The sequence below is a fragment of the Heterocephalus glaber genome, unplaced genomic scaffold (genome assembly GCF_053883595.1).
Source record: "Heterocephalus glaber isolate CG9 unplaced genomic scaffold, H.glaber_assembly_v1.0 deba00001481, whole genome shotgun sequence".
In the NCBI taxonomy this organism is placed as follows: Eukaryota; Metazoa; Chordata; class Mammalia; order Rodentia; family Bathyergidae; genus Heterocephalus; species Heterocephalus glaber.
The window spans coordinates 43,134,084-43,148,698 of record NW_028258317.1 but is presented as its reverse complement, the minus strand read 5'-3'; the positions used below and the strand labels follow the sequence as shown (position 1 = coordinate 43,148,698).

At 37.2% G+C, this 14,615-nt stretch overlaps 1 protein-coding gene across 25 annotated transcripts in view; it reads right to left on the bottom strand.

Annotated features, from left to right (window-relative positions):
• Ptprd (protein tyrosine phosphatase receptor type D) overlaps positions 1-14,615 on the bottom strand; it is a 403,506-nt gene that overhangs the window by 61,260 nt on the left and 327,631 nt on the right. For all 25 annotated transcript variants that reach the window (XM_087183457.1, XM_021252829.2, XM_087183441.1 and 22 more), the window contains one exon: positions 1,262-1,437. In XM_087183457.1, coding sequence (XP_087039583.1) covers positions 1,262-1,437 — 176 coding nt within the window. The remainder of the gene's footprint in view (positions 1-1,261; positions 1,438-14,615) is intronic.

The following is a 14,615-nucleotide window of genomic DNA, read 5'->3' as shown; positions in this document are numbered from 1 at the left end:
ACTGTTATATCCAAGGAACAATTTGGGTCAGAGGTTGCTTTTTTAAAGAAACTGCTTGCATACAGTGGCTCTCCTGAGCACAAACCAGTGAGGGATCGGTTTATGACCTTGGATTGGAGTTTACATATGAAGTTGGCGACAAATATTTGTCTTCAGTGTCATAGTCATTTTTATGTATGTTCTTTTAAGACAATATTTTAACATCTCTAAGAAATTCAGATGTTTTGGAATGATGCCATTGCTTTTCAGGTTTGCTAAACCAGCTGTGTACTGTACCTTTGGATTTCTACCTTTAATAACAGTTGCAGTTTTTCGTGTCATATATATATCCTTTTCCTTTATTAACGCTCTAGGCAGCCTTTAACTGGCTTCCCAGGAATTAGGCTTTGGTTCCTTTTAAGTATTCTCTTTAAGTGACCACAGTGAAAGAGACCTCTCACTTGATCTCCAACTCAACCTTCAATGTCCCCATGTATCAGTGAGCACACATGCTGTCCTTTTCAGAGATTCCTCCATTAAGATCTCAGGTTGAAGATTTTCTTCCGATGGTAACAAAATTTGCACGTATAGTGGGGAATATGGCACGCTGCTTACACATTCTGTTTTCATTTTCTAAATCAACAGCATTTAACTAATGTGTCATGCGCCATTATATTGGACCCATAAGATGAATAAAACTCCTTTCTTGGACATTAACAAGCAATGACTGCTTATTAAAATCTATTCACTTTGGAGAAGTCTAAACTAGCAAAATGCCCTCTGTGTACTTACATGTTTTGTCAGCCTTATGTTAAGCCATAGCATTTTTCTTGCTGCCCTGAATTAACTTATGCTAATTTGAATAACTAAGTAACAATTTCTATTATAGTATTTAGATCTTACCCTACAGATTGTGAGAAACAAAAGGTTGAAAATTTGAGGATGTACACATTGATGAGATTCTCCCAAGAGCTTGTGGTTTCTTGTTCAATGTGAGTTTTAGGAAGAGGTTCAAGCTGACATTTATATTCTTTCATTAAATTGTATATGTTCTTGAATGCTTTTACCCCCTTTTATCAATCAGAATATCTCAACATAGGAGAAATTTTGAAAAGACTCCCACAATTTTAAATAATAATTTTATCAGAGTGTTGACACTCATTCACAGATTAGTATCTGCCAGAAAAAGTTAACCTTAGGGAAAGATTAGATTGTGAATAGAAAAAAACATGCAACACAGACTCTCTGAGTGGACTGTGCAGTGGTGGATACTTCTCCTTACCCTGGATCTTTCTTCTAGTTTTGTCATCATGACTACTGTGGCACTCCGCTGTTCCCATATCATTCTCCAAAAGTCCCCGAATGTCTCAGGGAGAGATCCTTGTGTTGCAATATAGGCGTTTTGTTTCCTGTAGCCGTCTATGTAGTTGGCATTCACATAGTCACTTCCTGGGATTCCTGGAAGACAAGGAGTGTTATGAATAAGGTGAACGGATCCCAATGGGAAGAGCCTGGATACAATCTCATGGAAATGTTTTATTACTGTTCCACATTATGCTAGAGGAGGCACAGTTTGCTGAAGTTTGGGTTTAAAGCCAGATTAATATAGGACATGTAACAGGTCCTAGTATGACCATCATTTTTTTAAAATGCAACATTCAAGGCATCAAGTATTTATACCATGACAAAATGGATCACAGAAGAAAGAGGAATATAACAGATGGTCCACACAATGCCTTTTCTCTCACAGGTTCTCTGCTTTCTCTGATATGCCAGCAAAAAATAGTTTGGAAGGACAATAAACAATCTGGTCATATTCCTCCCTCATATTCATCTCCACTTCCAGACAAAATCTAAAAAGAAAAAGAATTCCTGAGCCTGAACAATAAACATAAGGTGAAATATAAGGCGAAGCCTATCAGAATAAAATAATTTACTGGAGATTCATTATCAGGACTCATATCAATTCTTCAACATGAAGTTGATCCTGTCATGACCATCCCTTCACAAAAGTTGAAACAGGAAAATAGGGGAAATGGCAACTCAGCCAAGTTGGTGGAATTGGGATCACTTGCAGGCAGTCTATCTGCTGTGTCCGTGACTTAACACCTGGAGAGCATTGCTTCTGGTTTAAACTTCATGGGGTTGTTGTACATAGCAAAGGAACCTGCCCTTGGGTGACAACGGTCTCTTAATTGACTGACGTATGTGTAATTTGGTCCTCACCAGTCTATTCTAGCTAGCATGAGAGCAAGTCTGATAAATATGTGTATCAGATATTGTAAATTCTTCGAGCCCAACATCAGCTTTCCCTTTTACTGAAATAAAACTCCAACTCTCAAAATTGCCTACACAACTCTGCACTTGTCTGGCCTCATCTCACTCCACTCCCCTTCCAACCTCTAGACACTGGCCTGCTTTGGTTGGTAGAAAACATGGCTCTCCCACCTTGGCAACACCTACATCCCAGCACACACCTGGTCTCCTTCCCGTCCTAAACACACAGCCTCCATAGTCCTTCCTGGAGCACACTGAGGCCCCGGGTTCCCTCAAAACCCTTCCAAGTATTCTTAGAGGTTATAATTGTAGACTAATTTTGATTAAACTCGATTACTGTCTTTTTTGACCACCATACCATGTGTCTTTTGTTTACCTTTGCTACCACTCATAGCAAGGAATAATTCACCCAGTTAGAACATCTAGTAAATAGCAGAGCTGTACTGGAGATTAGAGGCATAATTCCTAATAGCTAAATTTCGGGAGTAGCTTATATGTCTACTGACAGATGAATGGGTAAAGAATATGTAGTATTTATGTACAATAGAGTATTACTCTGTCATAAAAAAGATAAACTTGAGTAATTTGCAGGAAAATGGATGCACCTTGAGACCATAATGTTAAGTGAAATAAATCAGACATACAAGCTTAATTATCACATGGTTTCTATTATATGAGAAACCCAAATTATAAGTAAAGAACAAAATAAAAGATAATAGCAAGTAGGGAGATAGATTCTGTTCAAATGAGAAGGCAATCAAGTGATGGAGGGGGAAGAAAGAGGAGGGAAAAAAACTAAGGTGTGCTATGTACTTGTACCAACTCTCCACAAGGAATGCAGACAGTATGTAATACAAACATGTACTAACTTCAAAAAGCTGAATGAAACCCTAATTTTTCTTCAGCACGATACCGGTAAGAGGGATATAGTAAAATCTGAGCTTTTTCCAAGCAGTAGTGATGAAGGAAATCAAAGATACTCCATAGGAGAAAGCAAAACTCATAGCAGCAAAGGAAAAATTAAGGAGTGGGAATAAGCACTATCTGAAAACATCAGAAGACAGGGTTCAATTTACTCCAAGACCCAAGTTTTTGATTCTGAAGGATATAACTATAGAGAGAGGAGTTTCACCTTTAATAAAGCATTTTTAAATAATAAAAAAGTAGAAAGGGACAAGTCTCCTAGGTAGGGAATGAGTTGCCCCCGTTGTTATGGGAGGAAGCCCTAGAACTTACCCACAGTCCTTACAGCCCTGGGAAAATAATGTGTCCTGGAATTAAGGAAATATAATTTCTTTAGGATGAAACATTTGTGCCCAAGCAAAAATTGTTCTAGTTCACTGATTGCCACTTGCGATTACTTTGACTGCTTTTCTGTTTCTAGTTGTAACACTGATCTTCTCAAGAAAAGTAATGAAAGTCAGATGGAAACAACTGTGCTCCAAGATGAACACATGGATGGAATACCATCAGCATTAGCTGAAAAGCTTTCTGAGCTAAAACTGAAATGCACAGTTGGTTGCAGCATTATTCATCTATTACAGCTACTCAAGAAACAGTTGGGCTTCTGGCAGCTCTTTGTTGATAAAGATCTTATTCCTCTCCTACACCAAATTACTGTTAGATTCAAAGGACAGTTTAAATTAAATAAAATCCTTAGGTTACATCCCCTGGGAAGTGCACACCTCTCACACATTCACAGGATTGGGTTCTGGGCCAAGAATGAGTTCATTTTATAACATGAGGAAAATGTACTTTCAATATTTTAATTTACCAGTTAAAAACATTAAAGAATTGATAAAAAGAATCCTGGCTAAGGGCTTCTTCACTCAGTTACTAACATACAGGAAACTGAAAAACTCAGAATGGAGAAATCTGGATGAAATGACTTGGAAAGTGCAGCAACTGGATGCTGTGCCATTTCTTCCCTTATCAAGTATAACAAATGTGTCTACAAAATGCATCTGGGGACATGGAAGAGATGCACATGAGAATTACCCCTAAAGGGAAGGAATCAGATACATCCAATCCTCTTTGCGCAATCGTTATCAGTGATTATGTAATGATTTTTTTTTATATAGCGCTCAAGTTTAAATAATGAAAAATATTGAGGGGGGATGGGTTGGTATTGAAAAAACGGTTGTTGGGCCGGGGATTTAGCTCAGTGGTTCCGGCACCTGCCTCGCAGCACAAGGACCTGAGTTCGATCCCCGGTACCCAAAAAAAAAAAAAAAAAAGGAAAAAAACGGTTGTATTCTACAGGGATGAGAGTACAAAAGTTCGGCCTAACGACCACTATGCACCTGGAATCAATGCTTTAAGAATTTGGATTTGATATTTTTATTTTTATTTTTTTATTTTTGGTACCGGGGATTGAACTCGGGTCTTTGCGCTTGCGCAGCAGGCAGCGAAACCACTGAGCTAAATCCCTGACCCTGGATTTGATATTTTGAAAGGAAGAAAACTGAAAACAAAAAGTCAATGCCCAGTAGAACTAATTATTAGGCTAATGTTTACATCCTGAAAATAATGCTAATATCCCTCTTCTATTTTAACACTTGTCTATAAATAAGTAAATAATACCTAAAATGAAAATCTCCTCTCATCAGATTCCTTCACTCACACTGGTAGAAAGACACTTCAGGCAAGTTCTCTCCCCCAGCGCTTTGTATTGCAGAGATCTGAGACACTCTGGTCTCTAGAAACTCCATGCTCTACAGACACCCGTATTCACATCACCCGATATAACAAGGTGTGCAGAAGATGAATGAGGAAAGATTTTTTGAAAGAGTGATGGCTTGTATTTCTAAAAATATTAACCTCAGATTGGAAGCAAAAGTTAAACAGCAGTCTGTTTCAAACACTTGAGACCCCAGTTTTCAATATGACATATTTGGAAAGGATTTGCAACCAACCCTGTGAAAATACACAATAGGCTGTCTTTCTAAATGCTTTGGTGCCATGAAATGCTTTCTTAGAAACTCTTGATTAGGATACTTTCGCTGGGAGCCTGGATCTCCAAAATTCTTTCATTTTAGGAAAGGGTGATATTTAAGTAAAGCACATTTGTTTAATTTTCAATTCGCTATTTTATCTGGAAAATGATTTGCATCTGCTAATGCAACAGTAATCAGAGTTCACTACTCATCCAAGAGAAGTGTGTGAGAATTAATTGAATTGCTCTGGGCCTCTAATGGATGGAAATCTAACTTACAACACTGTACCAAAGTAACACAGAATTATAATACATTAGCTGATTGCTTTTGTTTCTTGGAGTCAAGGAGACCTTTCAATGTTCTAATAACAGTGCTGGCCTTGGGTTTTTGCTGCTTTTCATTTGTTATCAATATGGGAAGGAGTTTTTAAAGAACAGGAGCATGACAAAGATGTCTGTCTTCCACTACTCATAGGTAAAATCTTAGGAGAGGCTGGACGCACTATAGGAACTGTTTCTTGGAGCCACTAGTCAATGTCATTGTTCAAGAAGAGCATCTTAGATCTAAAGACCTCATCTTTTCTGACTTTGCTGCATTGATAAAAATCAGTAAAGCGTTCATGATTGCTCATGTATTGTTTCAGGTTATAATCATCAATTAATCAGAGTTATATGAACAGTTCCTACACCATAAATATTCTAGTCTTATACTGAGAAACCAGAGGTTACAGTCTGTACATATTATACCAATATGACCTGTTGTCTTGTATTTCATTAGTTAATGGACTGTTTTTTCTTGCGGCACTTAAAAACATCACTTACATGGTTTAGACTGAGTCTTTGATTTGGGGTAATTATACCTAGAACTGTAGACCCAATCCTTTAAAATTAACCAAGGTTGTGATGAAGTGAACAATTTGTAGAACAGTACTTCTGTCACCCTTGTGTACAACAGGCCCAAAGAAAACTCCTATTCAAGCAGAATTAGGCAAATTTTAGGCTCTCATTTTATTTCCTGGCAATTGCTAGTTAGTTTTTGGTGGAAAAATAAGCCTCAGCATGGACTTTTGACTTGAGACCCAACCGTTCCCTTAATGGTCTGCAAAATTTTAGAAACTTTACCACGAGTTCAAGTGCAAGGACAATATTTTCACTTCATCTAAGCATGATAATGAAAGAAAAGGGCGGGCTGGGGATTTAGCTCAGTGGTTCAGGTGCCTGCCTTGCAAGCACAAGGTCCAAGTTCTATCCCTGGTACCAAAAAAAAAGAGAAAGAACAGGGCTTTAGACATTGTTTCTGTATGTGTCTGAATATGAAAATAAAGATGGGGAGATCATTATTGAGGAATGGTTCATTCTTGAAAGTATGCTACAGTGTGAAAGAATATATTATCTCAGCTGTTTTGTCACTGCGGGGTTAAAAACTTTTTTTTTCTATTAATTTGTGGAAGACTAATTGGGCTATGTGGCTTTCTTAAAAATAACAATGACAAAATAAAACCCACTCAATTTTTCTTTTCTTTTTTTTTTTTGTTTTTTTGGCACCAGAGATCGAACTCGGGACCTGGCACTTGGAAGGCAGATGCTGGAACCACTGAGCTAAATCCCCAGCTCCCCCCCGCCCCTCAATTTTTCTGTGGGCTAAATTATTTTTATCAGCAGGTAATTTGACTGGGAAAGATTTCTCTTCTTAAAAGAGTGTTGGTAATTATAAAAAGTTTACAAGCAAGCCTTATGACTTGATGATAGGTGAAAAAGCAAGACCCAAAATAGTACATGGATTATTTCGTCAATGTGAAATTAAGCAATCATAAGAGGAATGTTTGTGTCCTTGTATCACAACATGTAGAAAAATCCCACGTACATTTTAGAGTCCAGGGAGGATACTAAGCACTTGCTAAGAATTTAGAGAAATTGACCAGGAAACCAGGAACCCTGTCCAGGGCCGCGGGTCATCAGCTCTCTGACATCTGACCAGTTCTTCAGCTTGTCCAGGCCTGTGATTTCTTACCTGCTAAACAAGGCATGCTCAAGGCATGCTGGACAAACTGATTCCCTCAAGTCCTTTTGAGTTCTAAAGTGAGATGGCTCTCTGTGGCATTTTTAACCTTCTTGGGCGAGGAAATCTCTGCAAAGTCATTTTAAAGTCCACAGAAGCTTTCAACCTCCCAGATTAGGAAGGAACACACTGTGGCGCTCCTTCACCCTGATTCCTACAGCTTCCTCCTCTGCTGTGCTGAGAGGAGACTGTTCACTGAGACAGATGCTGCACATCTTGATGGAACCTGGTATGTGGGGGACTAAACAACCGAAAAAATCAAGAGGAAACGGGTGGCACAGGGAGGTCTGCTTATGGGAAGCAGCTCTCCTCGAAATTCAGGAGCTGGGAAGTAGTAAGTGAAGTCTTGCAGGAAGGCAGCATCTGTGACAGCAGTGGACAAACTGCTGGTGCCCGCAGAGGTGTGGGGAGGGACGCTCCATCACACCAGTGCCTTCAGACTCAGGCACTACATTTATTTATTTCCTTAAGTTTCCAAAATCCTTAATAAAGTGAAGTTTGTGACAGAAATTTTTTTGGTAAACCAATTTATTCTCTGTTGTTAAGCAGATCTACTCAAGACTCACCACCACACAAAGGCTATCTTTTATTTAGTAAATTATGTCCTTTCCTTTACTCCAACCAACGCATGTACACGCACATGTGCCTACACAAATGCACATGTGTGTACACACACACTCTAACAACAATCACTTGTTGGCCAAGATCTACATTGCATTTTTATCATTCATGATGCAGAAAAATTTACTTTCCTGACACTAGATGAATTAGAAAGTAGAACACAGAAAAAATTTGGTAACAATTTGAGTAAATTTATTTAATTCCAAAAGACAGATCTTCTTCCTCCTCCCCTTGTAGCACAGCAGCCACTCGTGGCTGTATCAGATTTAGTAAAATGAAGGATTTCCTTTCTAAAACACTAGAGAAAACAAAACTTCCTTGTGTAGACTCAGTGCCACAGTATCCCCATATAACTGATATTTGACAAAACTTCCTCCATGCCTCTGAGGAACACGTGACCATTTTTTCGAAAGCATGCCTCACCCTGCAGGCGTGCAACTTGGTCTAATGGCTGAGGGAACCCAAGCTGCACTTTTTCATTATTCTGTGTCTTCCTTCCTCTGACTTTTTATACCTGTGTTCTATGTGATGTGTGTGCTTGGAGGACCAGTACAGAAAAGAATGTGGGTAAGTGAACGTCTTTGAATATACAGCAAGATCCGTCGCATATGTTGCTGAGCCATGAGCACCTATGATAGGAGGAACTCACTTCTCCTTAGGAAGCATTTTGCCCTAAACTAAGGCAAACCTTCGGCCACTCACAGAGCTACAGCATACTTAACTTATATTATTAGAAAAAATGCAGTCATTACAGAGCTTCATCTTGCAATGAGATAGTCAGAATGAAGCACTGGATATGCCCGAAGGAGCTGTGTCTATAGGAAACATTCAGATCCTCAGTCTCTTATCATAAATGTATGAACATTATCATCACACCATCCTTAGGCAAACACTCTGAGACTCAAATAAGTCAGTGCATTTGGAATTTCTCAAATGCTATGTAGGTATCACTGTTACTATGACTAATAAGCAAAAATGAAATGAACCCACTCATTTCTAGGTAATGATGAAAAGTAGTTCCAGATCTGGAAGGCTCCTTTCTAGCTTCCATATTTAAAAAGAAAAATGAACAGAATAGATGAAATTAATTATTTTCCAACTTCCTACTAATGTATGGCCTGTGCCTATGTTGTAACAACACAGTTATACCACGGTGACAGACATTTTTCTATCCCTTCAGAGTAATGAAGCGGAGATTCATTACTGTGATATGCAGAGATGTACAATGAAAATCCAGTGACAGAACTAAAGACAATATAGGCAAAAATAAACTCCTTTCCAGAGCTTTATGATTTACTCTTTGATTAGATTCTAGAGAAAAACAGTAAATAGAAAACCAATGCAACCTGCCATCTCTTAAAAATACCTTTTCTCTTTTTTGGGTTGTAGGTTAAGGTAGGAGTTGGTGAATAATAAATCCTCACACCACTTGTCTGACACCCAAATAGCACTAATTAATTTCTACAAAGACTCTAATAACCCTATGAAATTGTTCCAGACTTCCAAGGCTAAATCTCCTCTAGCTTGCTACTTAATAAAAATGAAGCTATAAGAGTATGTCTGTTCACTGTTTCTCAGAGATGCTTTTATGTATGAAAAAGATGATCAAGATGTAATATGTTTATATACCAATTATTCAAGGTGAATGGAATTATTATGTACTGTATTGCCAATCCATACCAAGAATTAAAGAAAACTGTGAAATAAAAGTTAATAAAATTTTTGAAATAAAAATTAAACTGTCAAAATTGTAAACAGTTACCTTAAAAAGTGAAAGACTGGAAATCCTACAGGAACAATGCTATCCACTTAAATCAGTGACTCATGTTCTGAACAGTGCAAGGAAAATGAAGTTAACCAAAAATGGGATGAGATTTATAAATTTTTTAAACAAATTTTTCTAACAAATGTTCTTCAGCATTTGAAATAGGGTGTCAAAAGCAAAATAAAAGAAATACTAGGGGCCCACGGGCCAGTCAGTAGTGACCAGAAGAGCAAGCGAGACTTAAAAAGGAAAAAGGATCATATTTACTGAGGCAATGTGGGAAAGAACATATGGCAACTACAAAGGAACTCTTTACTGGGGTGAACAATTTTAATTCTTTGCTGCCTGAGCATCATATGGAACATGCATATTCATTATAATTAACATTGTACAGAAAATATGGGATAGACTATATTAATGTCTTTGGTATTGTTTCTTTGGGAGAGGGGGATGCTTTGGTCTTTATTTGTTGAAAGTATATCTGGCTACTAGAGATGACCTAAAAAAAAGATAAGTATGCATATGATGTAAAATTGGAGAATATGTTAGCGCGTGCTGACAGCTGTTGGAAATGAACTGGTAGAGACTCACTGTACCCTGCAGAAGAGAGAGGAAGATGAGCCTGAATCCTAGGGCACCACTGCGGTGGCAAATGGTGAGCCAACATTATATAATGTTATAAGCATTATAACATTATATAGGGGTTATAAGGAGCTTCCCGTCTTTATTTTTTAAATTACATTTATCTTAGCAGTGGTGATTTCCTGTGAGCTACTTTCGCGTTTTAAGGTGCTAAACTGCTCATCTCAAAAATAATCAAGCTGTTGTAACATCATCTATATTATTTACACTTGGATTCTTTGAATTGCTCCTATTATGCAAATCCAACAGCAGATGATATATTTTGAATTTCCATTTAAAAGAATACATTTTTCCCCTTGTTGAAATGTGTAATGCTATTATGAGTCTAGTTTCCATTTACTAAGCACTAATATTTTCTTTTGCTTCACAGAGTACTCCAACTACATGCAGTTTTCTCATTTGGATACGGTTAATTTTTCCATAGATCATATACAAATGAAATTCTCTCTGAGGATAAAAAGGATGTAGCTCCAATAGTAATAAAATTCACAACACTAATGATAATCTTAATAATTCCTAATGCTTATTAGGTACTTTCTTGGTGCCAGACACTTTTCTAAGGGTTTTACACACATTTAATCATTTAATCCTCCTACTATTTCTAGGAGATTGGTATTGTTGCTTTTCATAAACCTTTATAAGGAGGAAAACAAGGCACAGTAACTTGCATGAGCAAGCTCCTCAGAAGCAAGCAGAGCCTAGGACTCTAATAGGAAAGAGGTTCTTGAGAAGGTATGCATTAAAAAGATGACATGAATAAATATATTTACATTGAAAACTTTAAACAATGTGCGATCCAATAAGAAAAACTAAAGCAGATTACTATGGTCTGATTGTGTCTCCCCAAATTTCTAAGTTAAAACATAACTGTCAATGTAATAGCACTGAGAAGTGGGGACTATAGGAAGTGATTACATCAGGAAGGGAGCTCCCATATGGAATTAGGGTCCTTACAAAAAAAGCTTGAAGCATTGGATTTGCCATTCCTTTTCCAGTCAAACAGCCCTTGAGAGCACAGTATTTCTCCTCTCTGAAAGATGAAGCCCCAAGGCACCATTTTGGTAGCAGAAGGACCAGGTCCTTACCAGACATCAAATTGGCTAGCTCTCTGGCCTTGGTGTTTCCAGATCCCAGAAATGTGACATAAATTTCTATTGTTTATACATTATATGGTCTATAGCAGTGTGTTATACCAACCCATATTTTAGAAGGCATTTAAAAAAAATCAGACTAATAAGTACTAGTGTTAAGGAAAGTATATAACATGCAGTAGTTTATTCTTTATTTTTCACTCTTTTGTAGATGCAATTTGTTTGGTGAAATAAACTATTACCTGCAGGGGTTTATGCCTGTTTGGTGAAACTATTTACACACAGTGGTTTATTCTTTGGTATTTTTCACTCATTCTGATGAAACTATTTATACTTGTTTTGGTGAAACTCACATGAGCGAATAATGCAATTTAGAATAGAATCTCTTTTAATTGTGTGTGTCTGTGCATATGTGTGTTTCCTTGAAGGACCTAATACCTTAATATCCAAGACTGAATATTCATTTACCTTTTCATATTATCTTTTGCTCTCAGGATTTAGAGTAAGCATTCAGAATTTTGGGAGAGCAGGAAAGGTAGTACATGTATTCATTTTCTGAGGAATCAAAAAAAATGATGCAAGTCAGGGGTTTCTATACTAGAGAATAGGCTTGCAGACTCAGGTGTCTCTGAACTCTCTGAAGTAAGTGTGCAAACACAGTTGTAGGTGCCCTTTATTCTTAAGTGGGATTGAAAATGTTTACCAACGTTTTAAAGGGTCTAGTGCTTTTAAAGAATTACTGTTAACTGTATTAAGTGACATTTCAAGGTCATGTAGCCATGTAAACTGGGACTTTGTTTCCAATTTCCTGTCTTCTTATTCAGTGTTCTTCCCAATGCACCTTCCAATGTACTAAACAACAAAAACACCTGAAAAGCATTTATGTGTCATTTATTATTTGAAAAAAAAATTACAGTGGTATATCGGTTCACGAATGCAATTTGTTCCATGGTTCTGGTCAGGGACTAAATTAGTAGGAAACCAAATCAAATTTCCCCTTAAGGTTTAGTGTCAATGTGGAGTTCATGAACAGAGGCATAAAAGTAACAAAAGGCAGTTGAGGTATGCGGATCACCGGTAGAAGTAAGTACAGATGTGCTGGATTTTACATCTGCCATGTTATGGGTCTGATGCATTTGGATCACTGACGAGTCTTTATACTGTATTGCTGTTTCAGATTAGTTGGACCAAAGACTAGGATATGAAATTCAAAATGTGGTGTTCCCATTGTCTATAAGGTTACTGCCCAATGATAAAAATCTTTTTTAGCCAAAAAGATAAGGCTGGGTATTTGGATCTATACTAATTGACTTAGGGACAGACATGTCCTCTATCAATAGGAAAGCATCATTAGAGGTGTGGGCCCATGGGAGTCTTTGTGGGGGAATCATAAAAGCTGGATTCTAAGGTGAGCTGCTTTAGATATTATTATTTATATGGGAGGCAACTCAGCCAATTCTCTGGCTGAGCTTCTGTTTTCTCATCTCTAATAGATACCAGAAATCAAGTAAAATGTTTATACTGGCACTTCATGTGATGATTATATACAGTAAACACAATAACTGATATCTAAAGTACATAAAGTTTAACTCTTAGAAGACAGGAATGAAGGAGATTATAGCTGAGAACGTTCATACTCAGAGAAGCTAGGGTTACTTAGCTATGTAGGGGCTGAGTTATGCCCTGAATTTGATTTTCCTTGCTTTTCATTTTTTTATTTCTCTATTTCTCTTTTCCTGCTTTAATAAAGATATACTTTCTAGAAGGGGAACTATTACAAGAGAGGAAAGGGTTCAGGGAGAGGGAGAGGAAGGGTTAGGAAGGTTTAAGGGTGTGGGTGAATTCAAAGAATTATATATGCATGTATGAAAATGCTACAATAAAACCCATTATTCTGTATGATTCATATGAACTAATAAAAATATACATATTAAAGAATATGCTTTCTGAACAATTTTGCATATTATGAGTAAGCATATTATTATACACAGGGTGATCAACAAAACTAGGGAATGTTTTAATTTTTTAAAATTATTACAAAGATATATTGCCATTAATTACCCTTAAAATAATTCCTCCTCACTGAATACACTTATCCCATCATTCTTTCCACTTTCTGAAGCAGTTCTAGAAGTTCTCTTTTACTACTGTCTTAAAAGGTATGATGAAAAATATAGTGAATGTTGCTGTAGGCTCATAAAAAATATTATGGTGTGTCTTCATCCACTTTATTTATGTGACATGGCACTGTGCAACTTCTGGGTCTTCTCCCAAACCAAATAACCATGAAAGGTAAACATACTGAATTGATTCAGGACATCCAGGCAGCCAGGGTGACACCAACTAAAGGTACTCATGTGTTATGGTTGTATCTAGATGTCCTCCTAAAGCCTCATGAGCTCATAGGTGGGGATTTTCGGAGCTGGCTTGATCTAGGGAATGTGATACTGGGACTAAGGGTAAGTTCTGGATGGCATCACCCAAAAAGGCTTCTGGTCTAGATAGGATAAAAGGGAAAGGCAGGCTGGCTACTGGTAGGTTGATGCTTACTGTCCTTTGCCTGCTATGCCATGGACTGTTTCTCCTCTGTGTTGCCCCTCTTTCATATGCTCTCTCTTGGAGTCAGCTAACTAAGGTCTGAAACCTGTACAAACTATGAGCTAAAATAAACCTTTCCTCCTTTAATTTGTGGGTTTTGAGTATTTTTTTCCTAGCAACAAGTAACTAAGACATATTGGAAAATAAAAAACAAGCAAACTTACAAAAATCCATTAGAAAATGGCATGAACACGGAGATAAGTATGTTTGAAACTAGGTGGGGCATTGTTTGGATTAATAGTAATGTGTCTTTTACTGTAGTACCTTTTTTTTTTTTCTGGTACCAGGGATCGAAATCAGGACATTGCATTTGTGAGGCAGGTGCAGTGCCCCTGAGCTAAATCTCTTTTTAAAAATTTAAAAACAGTACTTTTTATCATACCTCATATATTATGTTTATACACATACAAATATTAGCTTTCATTTGGTCTTCATTTGAAAATATTTATCTCACATTACTAAAATAACTCTTGTCACAGCTCTGTTCAGCAATTGCTGTTTTCTCTTCAGAACTGCTTAAACATGAAGCATATTCCAATAGTAATTAGGTTTGTCAAAAATACAATTGTGTTGCTATACTGATTAGCTTATAATTCAATAATTTAAAAGACCTTTTGTACTTAACTCTCTTGAATTCTGCATTTTTCT